At 46.0% G+C, this 20,082-nt stretch overlaps 1 protein-coding gene across 1 annotated transcript in view; it reads left to right on the top strand.

The window, feature by feature from the left end:
• LOC134993165 (annexin A1-like) overlaps window positions 1-20,082 on the top strand; it is a 95,880-nt gene that overhangs the window by 67,307 nt on the left and 8,491 nt on the right. Inside the window, exon 10 of the mRNA XM_063950851.1 lies at window positions 12,463-12,521. Within this exon, the coding sequence (XP_063806921.1) occupies window positions 12,463-12,521 (59 nt within the window). The remainder of the gene's footprint in view (window positions 1-12,462; window positions 12,522-20,082) is intronic.

Below are 20,082 nucleotides of genomic sequence, written 5' to 3'. Positions count from 1 at the left end.
TTCGTACACAAATAGTACCGGTCAGGTTTACAAATGTACACAATTATGTGCGGTACAATCGTTCAGCACATAAGCAACTAATCTTATGTACGGAGCGACCAGTGGAATCGAAAATTACGGCTGCGAATCCCTTCAGCCAGAGCTTGTATGGCCTATATGGGTGTTGCACCAACCCTTTCTTGGTGTTGTGCCTGTGGACTGTATAGCGGACTTCCTTGTCTGCTGTACCTGAACCTGCTGGTCTGCTATGACCTCCTGGTCTGTTACAGTATGACCTCCTGGTCTGCTACACTCTAATGCTCAAATTGTATGTTTTAACCAGGGATGCCTCCCTAGCCACCATGTACGTCACTTACACGCATGTACCTCACGAGAACTCGACTTTTCTTGTGGTTCAACCTCAAAAATTGTAAAAACAAACACTCACTCACCACATATACACTTTTGTTTCTATTTCTATTTCTGCGCAGAAATTTCTCTTTAGACCAGATGTGTTACAAATTAGGAGAAGGATCTGTTAATTTCAATTTCGAATGTTAAAATAGATTTGCGCGATTTATCGCCTTGCGTTATTTACCGCGTTGCGCTATTTATCGCGTTGAAAAAAAAATTAACACTTGTGATTTGAGTTACGTGGGCGTACCCGTACGCTCCGTTGCGTAATATACGCTGCGTGCGTCGGCCCTTGGGTTGCGTACGCAAGTCTCAGTCCTTTGTTAGAGACACGTGTACGCAAAGCAAAGATCCACCGTAACACAATTTATACGTTTATCAATGTAGATGATCCTTTATCATCTACCGCGCACCACACTGACTTCGCCTTGTCTCTCAGGCACAGCTGTGTTTGTCTATACTTTAACTATATTACCTTTTTACTCTTAAACTATGAAATAGCGGCAAATCTCTCTTAGCACGTTTATCAACTATAAAACTGGCAAACAGGAGAGTGATATACGAAAATACACAAATGAAAAAAAGAAATGCAGATATATATGTGTGCGTGCGTGTGTACGCAAGACAGAAAAATAAACAGTTTTAAAAGAGACTAGCGTGTTGTTCTTACCTCCGGTTCCCGGATTCCTTCAGCACCCTTTACTAAGAGAAGCAGACGCTTATCCAAACAGCACTACGAGGAATATGATCTCCCGCCCTTTGCTGCTGGATAATGTCTGCTGAAATTACCTAGTGCAGATGTGTGAAGGACAGGACGAGCCCGCAATTGATAAAGCTAAATATTTATCTTATATAATACCCTTTATGAGGTCTAAGAACACAGGCCCTCATTCCGAGTTGTTCGCTCGCAAGGCGAATGTAGCAGAGTTACACACGCTAAGCCGCCGCCTACTGGGAGTGAATCTAAACATCTTAAATGTGCGACCGATGTATTCGCAATATTGCGATCAAAACCGAGTTAGCAGTTTCTGAGTAACTCCAGACTTACTCTGCCTGTGCGATCAATTCAGTGCTTTTCGGTCCCGGCTGACGTCATAAACACACCCAGCGTTCGCCCAAGCACTCCCACCGTTTCTCCAGACACGCCTGCGTTTTTTCCGGAAACGGTAGCGTTTCCTGCCACACGCCCCTAAAACGCCGTACATCCGCCCAGTAACACCCATTTCCTGTCAATCACAATGCGTTCTCCGGAGCGACGAAAAAGCCGTGAGTAAAATTACTTTCTTCTTAGTAAAGTTACTTGACGCATGCGCAGTGCGAACATTACGCATGCGCACTAAGAGAATTCTCACTGCGATGCGATGAAAAATACAGAGCGAACAACTCGGAATGAGGGCCACTGTACGCTATCTACGTATGAAGTACCGTAAGGGTACGCTCGTTGCGTAACAATCGCTTAGCCGTAGTCGAGACGCTCAAGCGTCACGTTCGCTCACGGCCAAGAGATCACAGGCAGGCACGCTATTGGCTGCTGACTAACGTAATGATTCGCTATAGCGTAGCGGACGCTCGGGACCACGAGGAGATCACCAGCGGCGCTGACGCTAACAATGTTAAACCTTTAAATCTAAACCATAAACAATGTAATATGCTGTAAAACCTTAGTGTATAGATAGAGTGTAAATGCAACACAGTGTAACCTTATTAACTCAAAAGCTGTATGAGCGTCACCGACGCTCTGAGAATACTTAACACTATAAGAAATACACAGATACCTGGGCTTAGGGTCCAACGCCTAATATATATATATTATGAATGATATACTTGCAAAAGAATTAATACAAATACAAATCATACACTACAATATAACATAGACTACCTAACCAGATAACTACACAGGAAATATAATACAATTACTATTTAAGAGAAAATAAGAGAGAAAGAGGAGAAGAGAGAGAGAGAAAGAAATTGGCCCACAATAACAAGAAGATCAATATAGTTGCGGAGAAACACTTACGCACAAGGGGAAACGATCGCATGCGCCTCGATATCCAGCTCCCGATTATCAGCAATGAGAACCGTTGAAGAGAGTGAACTGGATATGGTCGGCCTGCCCCACACACAATACAATTCAATGGTCCCTACAATCTCATTGTTCATTGGACACAGGAATTCGGCTTCGCATTATAACAAAAGGTCATAGGTTGATTCATACAGGTGGGCTGTGACTGCTTCCAACTGTTCAGGTGGGTGGGATACTGGGTTTCCCGCCGCATGACTAAATAAGAACAAATAATAGTAAATGGACATAAACTTCTTATGTCCATAACTATTCGCACGAGCGATTAATCCGCTCCAAACCAACACCGGAATATTGCTATTTAAATACTCTTCCGATGGGTACCAAACACCACTGTATGACCCCTGTTAGACCCTTCGTACAATACAAAGAGGGATCTCTCTGTTCAGGAACATGCTATGTTAACTAAACTTTCAGAATCTATCAAAGGGACCATGATCTACAAAATACATTATATAGTGAAAATATGTAATGATTGAGTCGCACGCTACGATCACATAAACTCTACTGTAAATACGCATACCGTGCGCCTGCGGGTGCCCGCGACTGTGAGTATGCGCACGTACGGGAGAGCGTACGCATGCGCAGCACGGACCTGTGTGAGGTGCAAATATGGTAGTGTGCATAGAGATATTTTTCTGACTTTGACACTACTATAATTTTATACTGGTGGTCCCCACAATGCAGCACACTGAGCACAGATATTTGCAGCACACTGAGCACAGATATGGAGCGTTTTCAGGCAGAGAACGTAGATATTTTCAGCACACTGAGCACAGATATTTGCAGCACACTGAGCACAGATATTTGCAGCACACTGAGCACAGATACGGAGCTTTTCAGGGAGAGAACGCAACCACGTCCTCTCCGTTCAATCTCCAATGCACGAGTGAAAATGGTGGCGACGTGCATCTCTTTATATAGAATACGAATCTCGTGAGAATCCGACAGCGGGATGATGACGTTCGGGCGCGTTCGGGTTAACCGAGCAAGGCGGGAAGATCCGAGGCTGCCTCGAAACCGTGTAAAATAGGTGAAGTTCGGGGGGGTTCGGATCTCGGAGAACCGAACCCGCTCATCTCTAATTATAATACACATATAATATATTTTATTATATACTTTATAGCTTGGAATCTGTTACTTTCCAAGCCCTGAAACATCACTAGTCCATAGGAACTACAGTAAGTAGAAGGACAGACCCATTAGTGCCATGATGACGTAGGTAAAACACACCTAGAAATGACAGTAATTTTAAAAAATTAATGACTATTAAACACTTACAGTAATTGGCTAATATTTTTTTCCATAATTAGCCCCAAAATTGTTGTTTTATTTTAATTGTCAAATTATGTAAATAATAACTATATAAACTGGTCTCATTATAATGCAAATTTGCAGATTTGCTAATAAAATGACATTTAATCAAATTTAAATATTTATCATTTACATAATATGATTAAAAAAATTTTTTGGGGAAAAATTGTTTTGTACGGTAAAACAAAATAAACTTTGCTATGGGTGTTTCCGACGATTACTCATCACCATTTCTTGGGAGAGTTGTGGTTGCAATGAGCTCTGACTGGTGTATGCAGGAGCAGTTCATGCTGCAGAAGAATGTGGTAAGGGCAGAGAGGAAGAGACTGGTGTGAAACAGAGGCAGTAGAGAGATGGTTATGTGTATATGAGATTGGTGGCTCCTTGGAGATTACTTTCCAGTAACGGCCATTGGGGATTTCTCTAACGTCCTAGTGGATGCTGGGAACTCCGTAAGGACCATGGGGAATAGCGGGCTCCGAAGGAGGCTGGGCACTCTAGAAAGATTTATGACTACCTGGTGTGCACTGGCTCCTCCCACTATGACCCTCCTCCAAGCCTCAGTTAGATTTTGTGCCCGGCCGAGGTTGGATGCACACTAGGGGCTCTCCTGAGCCCTTAGAAAGAAAGTATAGTTTAGGTTTTTTATTTTCAGTGAGACCTGCTGGCAACAGGCTCACTGCAGCGAGGGACTAAGGGGAGAAGAAGCGAACTCGCCTGCTTGCAGCCGGATTGGGCTTCTTAGGCTACTGGACACCATTAGCTCCAGAGGGATCGACCACAGGCACAGTCCTTGGTGTTTGGTCCCGGAGCCGCGCCGCCGTCCCCCTTACAGAGCCAGAAGCAAGAAGAGGTCCGGAAAAACGGCGGCAGAAGACATCAGTCTTCACCAAGGTAGCGCACAGCACTGCAGCTGTGCGCCATTGCTCCTCATACACACTTCATACCCCGGTCACTGAGGGTGCAGGGCGCTGGGGGGGGGCGCCCTGAGAAGCAATAATAACACCTTGGCTGGCAAAAACTCCACAATATATAGTCACAGAGGCTATATATGTGGAAAATACCCCTGCCAGAATATGGAAAAAAGCGGGAGAATAGTCCGCGGAAAAGGGGCGGAGCTATCTCTCACAAGCACACTGGCGCCATTTCTCCTTCACAGATCCGCTGGAAGGAAGCTCCCTGGCTCTCCCCTGCAGTCTACACTACAGAACAGGGTAAAAACAGAGAGGGGGGGCACTAAATTTAGGCGCAGTATATATTATATAGAAAAAGCAGCTATAGGGGACATAACTCAGTTAGTCCCTGCATTATATAGCGCTCTGGTGTGTGCTGGCATACTCTCACTCTGTCCCCCCAAAGGGCTTTTGTGGGTCCTGTCCTCATTCGGAGCATTCCTTGTGTGTGTGCGGTGTGTCGGTACGGCTGTGTCGACATGTTTGATGAGGATAATGATGTGGAGGCGGAGCAGATGCCTTTAGAAGGGATGTCACCCCCTGCGGGGCAGACACCTGAGTGGATGGGCTTATGGAAAGTAATGAGTGCACGTATAGACTCCTTACATAAAAAAAATGACGACATGCCAAATGTGGGACTGCCGACTTCTCAGCTCGTGCCTGCCCAGGCGTCGCATGGGTCGTCAGGGGCTCTAAAACGCCCGCTACCTCAAGCAGACCCAGATGTCGACACTGATACTGACACCAGTGTCGACGACGATGAGTCTAACCTGATGCCCACTAAGGCCATTCACTGCATGATTGAGGCAATGAAAGAGGTGTTACACATTTCTGATATAACTACAGGTACCACTAAAAAGGGTATTATGTTTGGAGATGAATTAAATGAAGTGTGTGAAGAAGCGTGGGCTTTCCCTGATAAAAAATTGGTAATTCCTAAGAAGGTACTAATGGCGTTCCCTTTCCCGCCAGAGGATAGGTCACGTTGGGAAACACCCCCTAGAGTGGATAAAGCGCTCACACGTTTGTCTAAAAAGGTGGCACTACCGTCTCCGGATACGGCCGCCCTCAAGGAACCTGCTGATAGAAAGCAGGAGGCGATCCTGAAGTCTGTTTATACACACACAGGCATTATACTTAGGCCAGCTATTGCGTCAGCTTGGATGTGCAGTGCTGCCGCTGCGTGGTCAGATAAACTGTCAGAAAATATTGACACATTAGACATAGACACGATCCTGTTAACCATAGACCATATAAAAGACTCAGTCTTATATATGAGAGATGCACAGAGGGAAATCTGCCGACTGGCATCTAAAGTAAGTGCATTGTCCATTTCTGCTAGGAGAGGCTTATGGACTCGCCAGTGGACAGGAGATGCAGATTCTAAAAAGCACATGGAAGTGTTGCCATATAAGGGTGAGGAATTATTTGGGGATGGTCTCTCGGACCTAGTTTCCACAGCAACGTCTGGGAAGTCAGCATTTTTACCCCATGTCCCCTCACAGCCTAAGAAGGCGCCGTTTTATCAGGTTCAGTCCTTTCGGACCCAGAAAAACAGGCGTGGAAAAGGCGGGTCCTTTCTGTCCAGAGGCAGAGGTAGGGGAAAAAGGCTGCAACAAACAGCAGGTTCCCAGGAGCAAAAGTCCTCCCCCGCTTCTTCTTCCAAGTCCGCCGCATGACGGTGGGGCTCCACAGGCGGAGCCAGGTACGGTGGGGGGTCGCCTCAAAAATTTCAGCGATCAGTGGGCTCGCTCACAGGTGGATCCCTGGATCCTGCAAATAGTATCTCAGGGGTACAAGCTGGAATTCGAGGCGTCCCCACCCCACCGGTTCCTAAAATCTGCCTTGCCGATTGCTCCCTCAGACAGGGAGGCGGTGCTAGCGGCAATTCACAAGCTGTATTCCCAGCAGGTGATAATCAAGGTACCCCTACTTCAACAAGGCCGGGGTTATTATTCCACACTATTTGTGGTACCGAAACCGGACGGTTCGGTGAGACCCATTCTAAATTTGAAATCCTTGAACACGTACATAAAAAAATTCAAGTTCAAGATGAAATCGCTCAGGGCGGTTATTGCAAGCCTGGACGAGGGGGATTACATGGTATACCTGGACATCAAGGATGCTTACTTGCATGTCCCCATTTACCATCCTCACCAGGAGTACCTCAGATTTGTGGTACAGGATTGCCATTACCAATTCCAGACGCTGCCGTTTGGACTGTCCACGGCACCGAGGGTATTTACCAAGGTTATGGCGGAAATGATGATACTCCTTCGAAGAAAGGGAGTTTTAATTATCCCGTACTTGGACGATCTCCTAATAAAAGCGAGGTCCAAGGAACAGTTGTTGGTGGGAGTAGCACTATCTCAGGAGGTGCTGCACCAGCACGGCTGGATTCTGAATATCCCAAAGTCACAGCTGGTTCCGACGACACGGCTACTGTTCCTGGGTATGATTCTGGATACAGTCCAGAAGAAAGTGTTTCTCCAGGAGGAGAAAGCCAGGGAGTTGTCATCTCTAGTCAGAGACCTCCTGAATCCAAAACAGGTATCAGTGCATCGCTGCACACGGGTCCTGGGAAAGATGGTGGCTTCTTACGAAGCAATTCCCTTCGGCAGGTTTCATGCCAGAATCTTTCAGTGGGACCTGTTGGACCAGTGGTCCGGATCGCATCTTCAGATGCATCGCTTAATAACCCTGTCTCCAAGAACCAGGGTGTCTCTACTGTGGTGGCTGCAGAGTGCCCATCTTCTAGTGGGCCGCAGGTTCGGAATACAGGACTGGATCCTGGTGACCACGGATGCCAGCCTTCGAGGCTGGGGGGCAGTCATACAGGGAACAAACTTCCAAGGACTATGGTCGAGTCAGGAGACTTCCCTTCACATAAATATTCTGGAACTAAGGGCCATCTACAATGCCCTAAGTCGAGCAAAAGCCCTGCTCCTACACCAGCCGGTGCTGATCCAGTCAGACAACATCACGGCAGTCGCCCATGTAAATCGACAGGGCGGCACAAGAAGCAGGATGGCGATGGCAGAAGCCACAAGAATTCTCCGATGGGCGGAGAATCATGTACTAGCACTGTCAGCAGTGTTCATTCCGGGAGTGGACAACTGGGAAGCAGACTTCCTCAGCAGACACGACCTCCACCCGGGAGAGTGGGGACTTCACCCGGAAGTCTTCCAGATGCTGGTAAACCGTTGGGAAAAACCACAGGTGGACATGATGGCGTCCCGTCTCAACAAAAAGTTAAAAAGATATTGCGCCAGGTCAAGGGACCCTCAGGCGATAGCTGTGGACGCTCTAGTGACACCGTGGGTGTACCAGTCGGTTTATGTGTTCCCTCCTCTGCCTCTCATTCCAAAGGTATTGAGAATAATAAGAAAGCGAGATGTAAACACAATTCTCATGGTTCCGGATTGGCCAAGACGAGCGTGGTACCCGGAACTTCAAGAGATGCTCTCAGAGGACCCGTGGCCTCTACCGCTCAGACAGGACCTGATACAGCAGGGGCCCTGTCTGTTCCAAGACTTACCGCGGCTGCGTTTGACGGCATGGCGGTTGAACACCGGATCCTAAAGGAAAAGGGTATTCCGGAAGAAGTCATTCCTACGCTTATTAAGGCCAGGAAAGATGTTACGGCAACGCATTATCACCGCATATGGCGAAAATATGTTGCATGGTGCGAGGTCAATAAGGCCCCAACAGAGGAATTTCAACTAGGTCGATTTCTGCATTTCCTGCAAGCAGGAGTGGATATGGGCCTAAAACTAGGCTCCATTAAAGTACAGATCTCGGCTCTGTCGATTTTCTTTCAAAAAGAACTAGCTTCAGTACCTGAAGTTCAGACTTTTGTAAAAGGAGTGCTGCATATTCAGCCCCCGTTTGTGCCTCCAGTGGCACCTTGGGATCTCAACGTGGTGTTGAGTTTCTTAAAATCACATTGGTTTGAGCCACTTAAAACCGTGGATCTAAAATATCTCACGTGGAAAGTGGTCATGTTACTGGCCTTGGCTTCAGCCAGGCGTGTGTCAGAATTGGCGGCTTTGTCATGTAAAAGCCCTTATCTGATTTTCCATACGGATAGGGCAGAATTGAGGACTCGTCCCCAGTTTCTCCCTAAGGTGGTGTCAGCGTTTCACCTGAACCAGCCTATTGTGGTGCCTGCGGCTACTAAGGATTTGGAGGATTCCAAGTTGCTAGACGTTGTCAGGGCCCTGCAAATATATGTTTCCAGGACGGCTGGAGTCAGAAAATCTGACTCGCTGTTTATCCAGTATGCACCCAACAAGCTGGGTGCTCCTGCTTCTAAGCAGTCTATTGCTCGCTGGATTTGTAGTACAATTCAGCTTGCACATTCTGTGGCAGGCCTGCCACAGCCAAAATCTGTAAATGCCCATTCCACAAGGAAAGTGGGCTCATCTTGGGCGGCTGCCCGAGGGGTCTCGGCTTTACAACTTTGCCGAGCAGCTACTTGGTCAGGGGCAAACACGTTTGCAAAATTCTACAAATTTGATACCCTGGCTGAGGAGGACCTGGAGTTCTCTCATTCGGTGCTACAGAGTCATCCGCACTCTCCCGCCCGTTTGGGAGCTTTGGTATAATCCCCATGGTCCTTACGGAGTTCCCAGCATCCACTAGGACGTTAGAGAAAATAAGAATTTACTCACCGGTAATTCTATTTCTCGTAGTCCGTAGTGGATGCTGGGCGCCCATCCCAAGTGCGGATTGTCTGCAATACTTGTAAATAGTTATTGTTAACTAAAGGGTTATTGTTGAGCCATCTGTTGAGAGGCTCAGTTGTTTTCATACTGTCAAACTGGATATAGTATCACGAGTTGTACGGTGTGATTGGTGTGGCTGGTAAGAGTCTTACCCGGGATTCTAAATCCTTCCTTATTATGTCTGCTCGTCCGGGCACAGTGTCCTAACTGAGGCTTGGAGGAGGGTCATAGTGGGAGGAGCCAGTGCACACCAGGTAGTCATAAATCTTTCTAGAGTGCCCGCTATTCCCCATGGTCCTTACGGAGTTCCCAGCATCCACTACGGACTACGAGAAATAGAATTACCGGTGAGTAAATTCTTATTTTCTTACACTGTTTGATCAGATACGACCATGTCAGGGAATGCCTGGCTCGACAGATGCGATCATGCTATCTAAGTGATTAAAAGTTGTGCTATGGACAGTATTAAGCCAGTATAGAGCCAGTATTTGCGCCCTAGCACTGCAGCGCAGTTTATTTGCTTTGTGGTCTAGCTCTAAACTCAGAATTATCTTCATTATGGCCCTTTAAATGTCAAAGTTAAGTAAGTTATAGTACCCATGGTTTGTGACGACAGTACACATACCCCAAAATGCCAAAAAAGGTACATGGCGCATAGGATCCATGGTGTTGAAGGGCAGGTTGAGCGGCTCAGACCCTGGGAGGTATAATTACTAAAGGTCGATTTTAATTGATTTCAGATAAATGCAGTGGTGCAGGTAGAAATATTTTCTTAGTGGTACTGAGTGCCGAAAAATGGGCGTGGTCATGTGTCTTGAGGGGTCGTGGCCACATGCTGCTAGTGAAAGTGGCTACATGACACTAGCGGCGTGGCTACACGACTGCCTCTTTTTGGGGGGGAATCTGGAGGCAAGGCTAAAAGTATATAGTAATGCCCCCAATTTAATAACAATATATAGTTATGCCTCCATTATAAAAGGAAATTACAGCCACTGTCACACTTCCAGTAACCTTGACAAAGTGGGAGGAGCCGTCATGCTGCCAAGCACCATGGTCTTGTTGCTTTGTGGCACATTATAATTAGTGTAATTACAAAGTGTGTGGCAGGTGGTACTGCGTACCCACTACCAAATTCTTAAGAGTACTCCGTACCCGAGCGTACCCGCATACTTGCACCGCTGGATAAATGTAAATCGATCTTAATATATGTTGTTGGGCTTCCAGTGTTAAAACAGATTACTTTTTATACTCATTTTTAAATATTAAATAATATTAATATTGAAGTCGAAAACTGCCATCTGTCGAAAAGACGTCAGTTTTCGACTTTTTAAGGTCGAATCCTGATTTGACCTATTCAATATTTTGCTACATTTTTCGACAAGTCGATAAATTCGACTTGTCAAAAAGCACGTGGATCGGCGGAATAGCTGCCGATCCACGTGTTTATGTCGAAAACGGGGCCAAATCCGACAGGTTTTGGCCCCCTTTTCGACCATCTCAGTCCGACATCAAAATGATGTTGGACTGAGATGCGGACCCAGAGGAGGCGAGGGGGGGAGCCGCAGGGAGACGGGGGGACTGCCGGCAGGCATACAGGGAGATCAGCGCTACAGCAGCGTTGCAGCAGGATGTCACTCAGCCGCCCTACCTCACGGCAGCTTCCACCCAGCTCCAGAACGCTGCTGAAGCCGGGTGGAAGCTGCCGTGAGGTCGGGCGGCTGAGTGACATCCTGCTGCAGCGCTACTCCGTAGCGCTGAACTCCCTGTATGCCCGCCGGCTGTCCCCCCGCGGCTCGCCCCCCTTCTCCTCCTCTGCGTTCCATCTAAATTCGACTTGAAAAAGTCGTATTACAGTAAAATGGGATTGAATAGGGGTTATCGGATCCATTCCGACAAATACATGTCGGAATGGATCCGACTTTAATTGAATATACCCCTAATACTGTAAATGTGTGATTTATCCCTGGAAGCTCAGCATAAATTTAATCGTTCTGAAATCAATCAAAATCGACCTGTAGTAAACATACCCCTGGAATGTGTTGCTGGGAGGTTACTGGAAGGTTGCAATTCTGACATACAAAGATCTTCTATCGGCTGGATTTGTTATGGGAAGGTCGTAGGCATGTTGCAGGAGTGGTTTCTAAATCGCATACAATGTAGGACATACTCTTGTAGTATGTGGTTGCTACAAGTCCTTATGGTGCTTTCGATGACTGAAGTCATCAAGTTTGTTTTGTTCACTACAGGTCTAAGTGAATAGAAGCTCATACATGCAACTTTGTTTTCAATTACAGTTTCCTTAGACAGGTAATATAAAATAATCTCTGCAAATGTTCCAGTAAATTACTTTTTCCAGTATTACACCCGCTTTAGTAAAGATCCTAGTTATACAACTTAAACAAAACAAGTGATATTGGGGGTCATTCCGAGTTGATCACTAGCTGCCGTTGTTTGCAGCGCTGCGATCAGGCTAAAAATTGGCATTTCTGCACATGCTTATGCACCGCAATGCGCACGCGTGACGTACGGGTACAAAGTCCTTTGTGGTTTTGCACTGGTTCTAGCGCTGTTTTCATTCGCACTGGCGGCCGCAAGAAGATTGACAGGAAGGGGGCGTTTCTGTGTGTCAACTGATCGTTTTCAGGGAGTGCTTAGAAAAACGCAGGCGTGGCTGGGCGAGCACTGGGCAGGTGTGTGACGTCAAAAGCCAACCCTCCAACTTTAGAATCAACGCACACGAAGAGTAAGCCCAGAGCTAGTCTTGTTTTGCACAAAATGTTTTTGCAGGCGCTCTGCTGCACAGGTGTTCGCACTTCTGCAAAGCAAAAATACACCCCCCGGTGGGCAGTGACAATGCGTTTGCACGACTGCTAAACACTGTTAGCGAGCGAACAACTTGGAATGACCCCCCCATTGTTCAGTGTATTGAATTACACAAGGAGCAGAGAATCACAGTTGTTTGCAATACTGACCCTTTTATATATTTTTCTTTTAGTGAAATGTGCTGTCAGTAAAGCAGGTTATTTTGCAGAAAAGTTGCATCTTGCAATGAAGGTGGGTAAAATGTTTCCACATGTACTGTAACAACTGTGACATTCATGATTTTAAAAATACATTTATATTCAGTCACAATGAAATTGACTTGACTGTTATTGTTGAACATGTTTAAAAGGCTTCCTAGAATATAAATAATGGATTATTTGAAATACTATATTACTATATACAGTATTAATGATACTTTTTATATATATATATATATATATATATAAAAAGTATTTATATATATACCATGGGGTACCATGGGTGGGGGAGGGGCGGGTAGGAGGGTGTATCGCGGTGGTGGGGTGGGTGTTCCGCAGGCGGGGTAGGGAGTCCGAAGGGGTCACGGGTGGGGGAGGAGCAGGTGCAGGGTTGCCGCGGATAGGGGAGGGGGTCCGAGGGCGCTTCGGGTGGTGGAGGTGCGGGGGTATCGGGGGTGGGGCACTGTATTTACATCATACCATTCACACAGACTGTACACATACCCCATGCACACACGACACTACACACACACACACACACACACACACAATTTGCTGGAGCTGCAGCAGCAGCACTGTAGTAGAGCGTCCGTGGTGGGCTTGGTGGAGGGCTGGGTGGAGTGTTTCTGCCTGTGAAGGAGGAGAGGGTGGGGTGGTTGGTGAGGGGATCAGGTGTGTTGGTGTGGCACATGTAGGAAGCGGCGGTCACGTCTTTGGGACTGTAGCATGTGCGGGTACTTGTATGCTGACTTCCTACCTGCTGTAATGATTTGGCTGCTGAGAGAGGGAGCTCCGGCTCTGCAGCAATCTGCTGTGAGCCGTCCTGTTTCAGTTCCGCAGCATATGGTCCGTCCCTTGTTAAGGGTGGCATGTCGGTATAATGCGAGGCCGCGGTAGGTGAGTGTGTTGCAGGTCTGGCGCTCGTGTCCCCGGCGGTGTGGTTTAGCTATCAGCAGCCAGGCATAATAGCTATACTGTAGAGGAGGATGGTGTGACAGACGGAGCGGGTTCCATCCGAACAGCAAGGGGGATCGGTGGGTGGGTGTTCCATGAACATGTTATAGGCCGCCTGGCTGCCAGCATGAACCCCCCCCCCCCGTGTGTACAGTATGCGGCCGGAGGTGATACATGCGGGCGCGTTGCCTGGCGTGGGGTGTGCTACCCTGGAAAAGGTGCGGCGGGCGGCCATCTGCTGCTTCAAAGTATCCACGCCTCTGTTCCCCTCCCTGATGATCCTGGCCGGAACAGTTTTTGCTGCTACCACTGGCCATGATCTAGGTAGTGTCAGTGGGCTTTGTACCTGAATGTGCTGCTGGCTTTGGGCATGGTGTATCTCCGTCCAGATGCAGTTGACTCCACCCAGGTTTGTGACTCCGCCCAGCATTATGGCCAGGCACAGAGTCACAGATCTGGGCTATTATATAGGAGATATATATATTCCAAATTATATGTCCGCACTCTCATCTATGTAATTGTCATCAGTGGGGTGCTCCTCAAGAAAGCCTGGTGGGGCATTCACATATACCAAATTGTATAAGACCAATAGGTCTTAACAGAGGGCACTCACCAATCTACGAATTTTTCAAAAGTTTATTAACACATCCAAGTCATCAGGTGTATGTTGACGTTTCGGCACAGAAGGCCTTTTTCAAGACAACCATAAGAGACACCAATCCAGCATGTCAGATATGAACATACTGACACAGCCTAACGGGCCCCCTTATATAGCACAACAGAATCACTTAATTGTCTTAATTAGTAAATTACCGTAAGTGACCTTAAACACAGGATTCAGAAGCATAACACATCACATCACAAAATGCATATATGTTAACCACATCTGGGATCACAACATCTTACCAATTAATGCTCAGGATCATGGTATAAGCAGCCGTGTTATTAATGAAGTGTAACAACCACCGCAGTCCCGGCACTTACGGAAGCGCGTCATTTGCATACCACCGGCTGTCTATTGTGCGTTCCACCACCGCACTCGCTCTAGACAATCTTATACTAATAGCAATGCCGGAAACTTATCATATGCGTTCCACCGATCAAGCGGGCTTGCATGTCACCATACAAGTTACTACAGAACAGTCTGAATAAAATAATATTTAAATGCTTTCCAACATTACTCATACCCAATGGATTATATTTTCCTAAACAAAGCGGGTGATAAAACTAGTGTTAGAATATCATAATAGCATACTATATTATAGGGTCACGCATAAGTACACTTCCATTTTTGTGTTCACTATCAACTACCCGGCAAAAAGCTTTTTAGCCAAATATATGCCATGGATAAAATTATATAATGCAGGGTATCAAATCCCCCTTAGTGTACACAGGCATATAATAGTGGGTTCATCTTGGTTTTGTAACAAGTATATAAAGGAGCCCGATAGAGACCAATCATAGACCATTATAGTATCAAACCGTACATCAAAGAAAGAGTGTCCAATAGGACACACTATATTGGTATACAGATTTTCTATAATACACAAAGAATAAAGATAGGATATATATAAAAACCTAGAATAGCAGCCAAATATCTGACTTCAATCAACAGGAATAAAGTAATGATTCCCCACCCAGACATATAAATATGTATCTTAATGATTAAAATTATTGAGAGGATTATGTTCGTTCAGCCCACATGGTACAATGGTATCCAATTTGTGAATCCATCGAGAGTGAAGCTTCTTTAGTAAAAGAACACGGTTTCCACCCCTTAGTAGTTCCTGAATTTGGTCAATGACCATACACCGCAAAGATGAAACTTGGTGACTGTGTTGCAGAAAATGTTTCACCACAGGCTTATCAGTGCTATTGGTATCAATAGCCAAGCTGATGGAATATCTATCATTCTGTCTTTGAATGGTCTTTTTGTCATACCAATGTAATAAAAGCCACAAGGGCAGGTCACAAAGTAGATCACAAAGGCACTCGTGCATATTAGATTGTACTGAATAGGAATTTTGGCACCACTACAGTATGTGGATGACGGAACTCCTTGCCACTGATCATTGAATTGCATGTGGTACACCCCTTGCATTTAAAGCAATCTGTCCAACAAGACCTTAGCCAATGAGTCTTGTATGACCACAGCCCAGCCCCTATCTGCGGGGCGAATGGTAATGTTCTTATTGTCTCTCAATTGCTTTAATGCTGATCGTTGATCAACAGAAAGATTATAGTATTTGTGTCTACTATTAGTCTTAGATTTTTTATCATCTTCAGAAATGCGTATAAAGGTCTTAAAACTGGCATTTTGTGATATGGAGCCATACTGGCTCGGTTTCTTATATTTAGTTAAGTTAGTCTGTGTAAATCCTTTATTACCAAACTGCTCCCTTAGTCGGAGTTTCCGCCCAAAGCGGTAGTTGTCTACTGTCCAATCAAATGAATCGTAAGTAATGGTCGGAATATAGGATAAACCTAGAGATAATACTGACATTTCTGATTCAGTAGGTACAAATGTTGATAAATTAAAAATTAAACTAGGGTCTTCGGTTTTCGACCTCTTCTTTTTGCATTCACCACCCATCCTCTGGTGGCTCCGAATGTGCCTCCTTTTTGGAAGGGTGGATACACATGTGTACTCATCTCTAAAAAATGTTGTTGCTGTAATCTAGACTCATTAGAATCAGTAGTCTCGCCCTCAGATGATGATTGTGTTAGTGAGGCTCCACCCTGTTGAAAGGGCCTCTGTCTGCGGAAACGATAAGGGCTTCTATTGCAGGTATCACCAGAATTTCCACTTAACCATCTATAAACCGTATGTAATTTGTAGTCAGTGTTAACATTTTCTAATTTATTTCTCTTAAACTGCAACAATTCGTGATGATATACTTCAATTTGACCCTTAAGTTTATCCAACTGAAAAATGTTTCATATGTAAACCTTTGAATTCATCAATCTCAGCACGTAACTTTTTTAACTCACTAGTGACCTCCTCAATTACAAGCAGAATCAGATCTGACGAGCATTTGATGAGCACAGAGTACCACTTTGCACAGAAGGCCGGGTTATTGCGCCCCAGACTGGGCACATTACGTACCCTAAAACCCCTTGGTATCCTTTTAGCACGATGGTATTCACTGAGAAACTGGCCGTGTAAAACCAGATCTGTTTCTCATTTCCTCATTCTTAATAGTTTGCTATAGAGGTCAGTAATACTTTCTGCTGGTAATTCAGAGAACTCTATCTGGTCAAAGTAAATTTTATTGACATCATCATCTGTAAGTGACAGAAAGTTGCTCTCTGCTGCTCTCAACAAATCCTCATCAAAGACATTAATTCCCGCCTGGGACATTTTCAAGTCAATATTAAGCCAGTACCAACAAATAAATCAATAGAATACTTAAATAAAATAAAATACTCTGATCTGGCACCAGTGTGGACAAATGTGAGAAGTACACCATATGAAACACTCAGGTTCAGAAGTAGAAACGGCTGTTATCAGCTGATGATATGTGGTCAATTGTGTCAATATATCACACACCTATACATACTGGGAATCTCTCACAGTGACAGCATTTCATATAAAAAAACTAAAATGAAAAAAAGAAAAAATGAAATAATAGACAAAATCCATAATATTCCAGCCGGTGCTTGACAAAGAAATCCAAGGTACTAAAACTCCGGGATCCACTTATATTCCAAATTAAATGTCCGCACTCTCATCTGTGTAATTGTCATCAGTGGGGTGCTCCTCAAGAAAGCCTGGTGGGGCATTCACATATACCAAATTGTATAAGACCAATAGGTATTAACAGAGTGCACTTACCAAACTTTGTGGATTGGTGAGTGCCCTCTGTTAAGACCTATTGGACTTATACAATTTGGTATATATATATATATATATATATATATACACACTGCTCAAAAAAATAAAGGGGACACTAAAATAACACATCCTAGATCTGAATGAATGAAATATTCTTATTAAATACTTTGTTCTTTACATAGTTGAATGTGCTGACAAAAAAATCACACAAAAATTATCAATGGAAATCAAATTTATTAACCCATGGAGGTCTAGATTTGGAGTCACAATCAAAATTAAAGTGGAAAAACACACTACAGGCTGATCCAACTTTGATGTAATGTCCTTAAAACAAGTCAAAATGAGGCTCAGTAGTGTGTGTGGCCTCCACGTGCCTGTATGACCTCCCTACAAAGCCTGGGCATGCTTCTGATGAGGTGGCGGATGGTCTCCTGAGGGATCTCCTCCCAGACCTGGACTAAAGCATCCGCCAACTCCTGGACAGTCTGTGGTGCAATGTGGCCCTGGTGGATGGAGCGAGACATGATGTCCCAGATGTGCTCAGTTGGATTCAGGTCTGGGGAACAGGCGGGCCAGTCCATAGCATCAATGTCTTCGTCTTGCAGGAACTGCTGACACACTCCAGCCACATGAGGTCTAGCATTGTCTTGCATTAGGAGGAACCCAGGGCCAACCGCACCAGTATATGGTCTCACAAGGGGTCTAATGGCAGTCAGGCTACCTCTGACGAGCACATGGAGGGCTGTGCAGCCTCCCAAAGAAATGCCACCCCACACCATTACTGACCCACTACCAAACCGGTCATGCTGGAGGATGTTGCAGGCAGCAGAACATTCTCCTTGGCGTCTCCAGACTCTGTCACATCTGTCACATGTGCTCAGTGAGAACCTGCTTTCATCTGTGAAGAGCACAGGGCACCAGTGGCGAATTTGCCAATCTTGGTGTTCTCTGGCATATGCCAAATGTCCTGCATGGTGTTGGGCTGTAAGCACAACCCCCACCTGTGGACGTCGGGCCCTTATTCCACCCTCATGGAGTCTGTTTCTGATCGTTTGAGTAGACACATGCACATTTGTGGCTTGCTGGAGGTAATTTTGCAGGGCTCTTGCAGTGCTCCTCCTGTTCCTCCTTGCACAAAGGCGGAGGTAGCGGTCCTGCTGCTGGATTGTTGCCCTCCTATGGCCTCCTCCACGTTTCCTGATGTACTGGCCTGTCTCCTGGTAGCGCCACCATGCTCTGGACACTACGCTGACAAACACAGCAAACCTTCTTGCCACACCTCGCATTGATGTGCCATCCTGGATGAGCTGCACTACCTGAGCCACTTGTGTGGGTTGTAGACTCCATCTCATGCTACCACTAGAGTGAAAGCACCGCCAGCTTTCAAAAGTGACCAAAACATCAGCCAGAAAGCATAGGAGCTGAGAAGTGGTCTGTGGTCACCACCTGCAGAACAACTACTTTATTGGGGGTCTTGCTAATTGCCTATAATTTCCACCTGTTGTCTATTCCATACGGGGGACAAAAGACGTAGAGGTCCCCCGTATTTTGATAACAAGCACCGGGCTCCACTAGCCAGAGAGATAATGCCACAGCCGGGGGACATTTTTATATAGGTCCCTGCGGCCGTGGCATTACCCCTCCAACTAGTCACCCCTGGTCTGGGTTCCCTGGAGGAGTGGGGACCCCTTAAAACAAGTGGTTTTTCCTCCAGGCACCCAAGGACCAAGGGTGAAGCCCAAGGCTATCCCCCCATCCCTGGGCGGTGGATGGGGGGCTGATAGCCTTTGTTTGTGTAAAAACAGAACATTGTCTTTTGTTGTAGAACTACAAGTCCCAGCAAGCCTCTTCCGCTTGCTGGTACGTGGAGAACCACAAGTACCAGCATGCGCGGAAATAACCGGCCCGCTGGTACCTGTAGTTCTACAACAAAAGAAATACCCAAATACAGCTTTCTAATTAGATTCTACGTTGACAAGGGGACCGAGGGGCTCCGTGGGACACTAGGTAAGTATGTGTGAGTGTGTAAGTGTGCATGTATATTAATTAAAGTTTTACTTTCAAGGTGTGTGTGTTCTGTTTTTATTTGGGTATTTATTTTGTTGTAGAACTACAGGTACCAGCGGGCCCGTTATTTCCCCGCATGCTGGTACTTGTGGTTCTCCAAGTACTAGCAAGCGGGGGGAGGCTTACTGGGACTTGTAGTTCTACAACAAAAGACAATATTCTTTTTTTACACAAACAGGCTATCAGCCCCCCATCCACCACCCACGGATGGGGGGGACAGCTTCGGGCCTCACCCCTGGTCCTTGGGTGCCTGGAGGGGGGACCCCTTGATTTAAGAGGTCCCCGCTCCTCCAGGGAATCCCGGCCAGGGGTGACTAATTGAGGTGGTAATGCCATGGCCATAGGGACCTATATAAAAGTGTCCCTCACCTGTGACATTATCTTTCTGGCTAGTGGAGCCTGGTGCTGGTTTTTAAAAATATGGAGGACCCCTACGTCTTTTGTCCCCCATATTTTTGAAACCAGAGCTGGCCTAAGAGCCCGGTGCTGGTTGGCTAAGTACAGGGGGACCCCAGTTATTTTACTCCAGGTATTTAAGCATCCAGGGCCGGCTCAAAGAGCCCGAGGCTGGTTATGCTTAGGAGGGGGGACCCCACGCATTTTTTTTTAACTCTTTCAGACCCCTTGCCACAGATAAGCATGCACGGATCTCACTGATGCGTGCATGCCTATCTGAACACGCCTCCAAAAAGAAGGTCTGTTTTAAAACTGCCTTTTTTACGAATTGTATGATTTCCCA

Source organism: Pseudophryne corroboree, chromosome 1 (assembly GCF_028390025.1).
Source record: "Pseudophryne corroboree isolate aPseCor3 chromosome 1, aPseCor3.hap2, whole genome shotgun sequence".
Taxonomy (NCBI): Eukaryota; Metazoa; Chordata; class Amphibia; order Anura; family Myobatrachidae; genus Pseudophryne; species Pseudophryne corroboree.
Note: the sequence above shows the minus strand (reverse complement) of the source record. Positions and strands in the feature narration are given on the sequence as shown.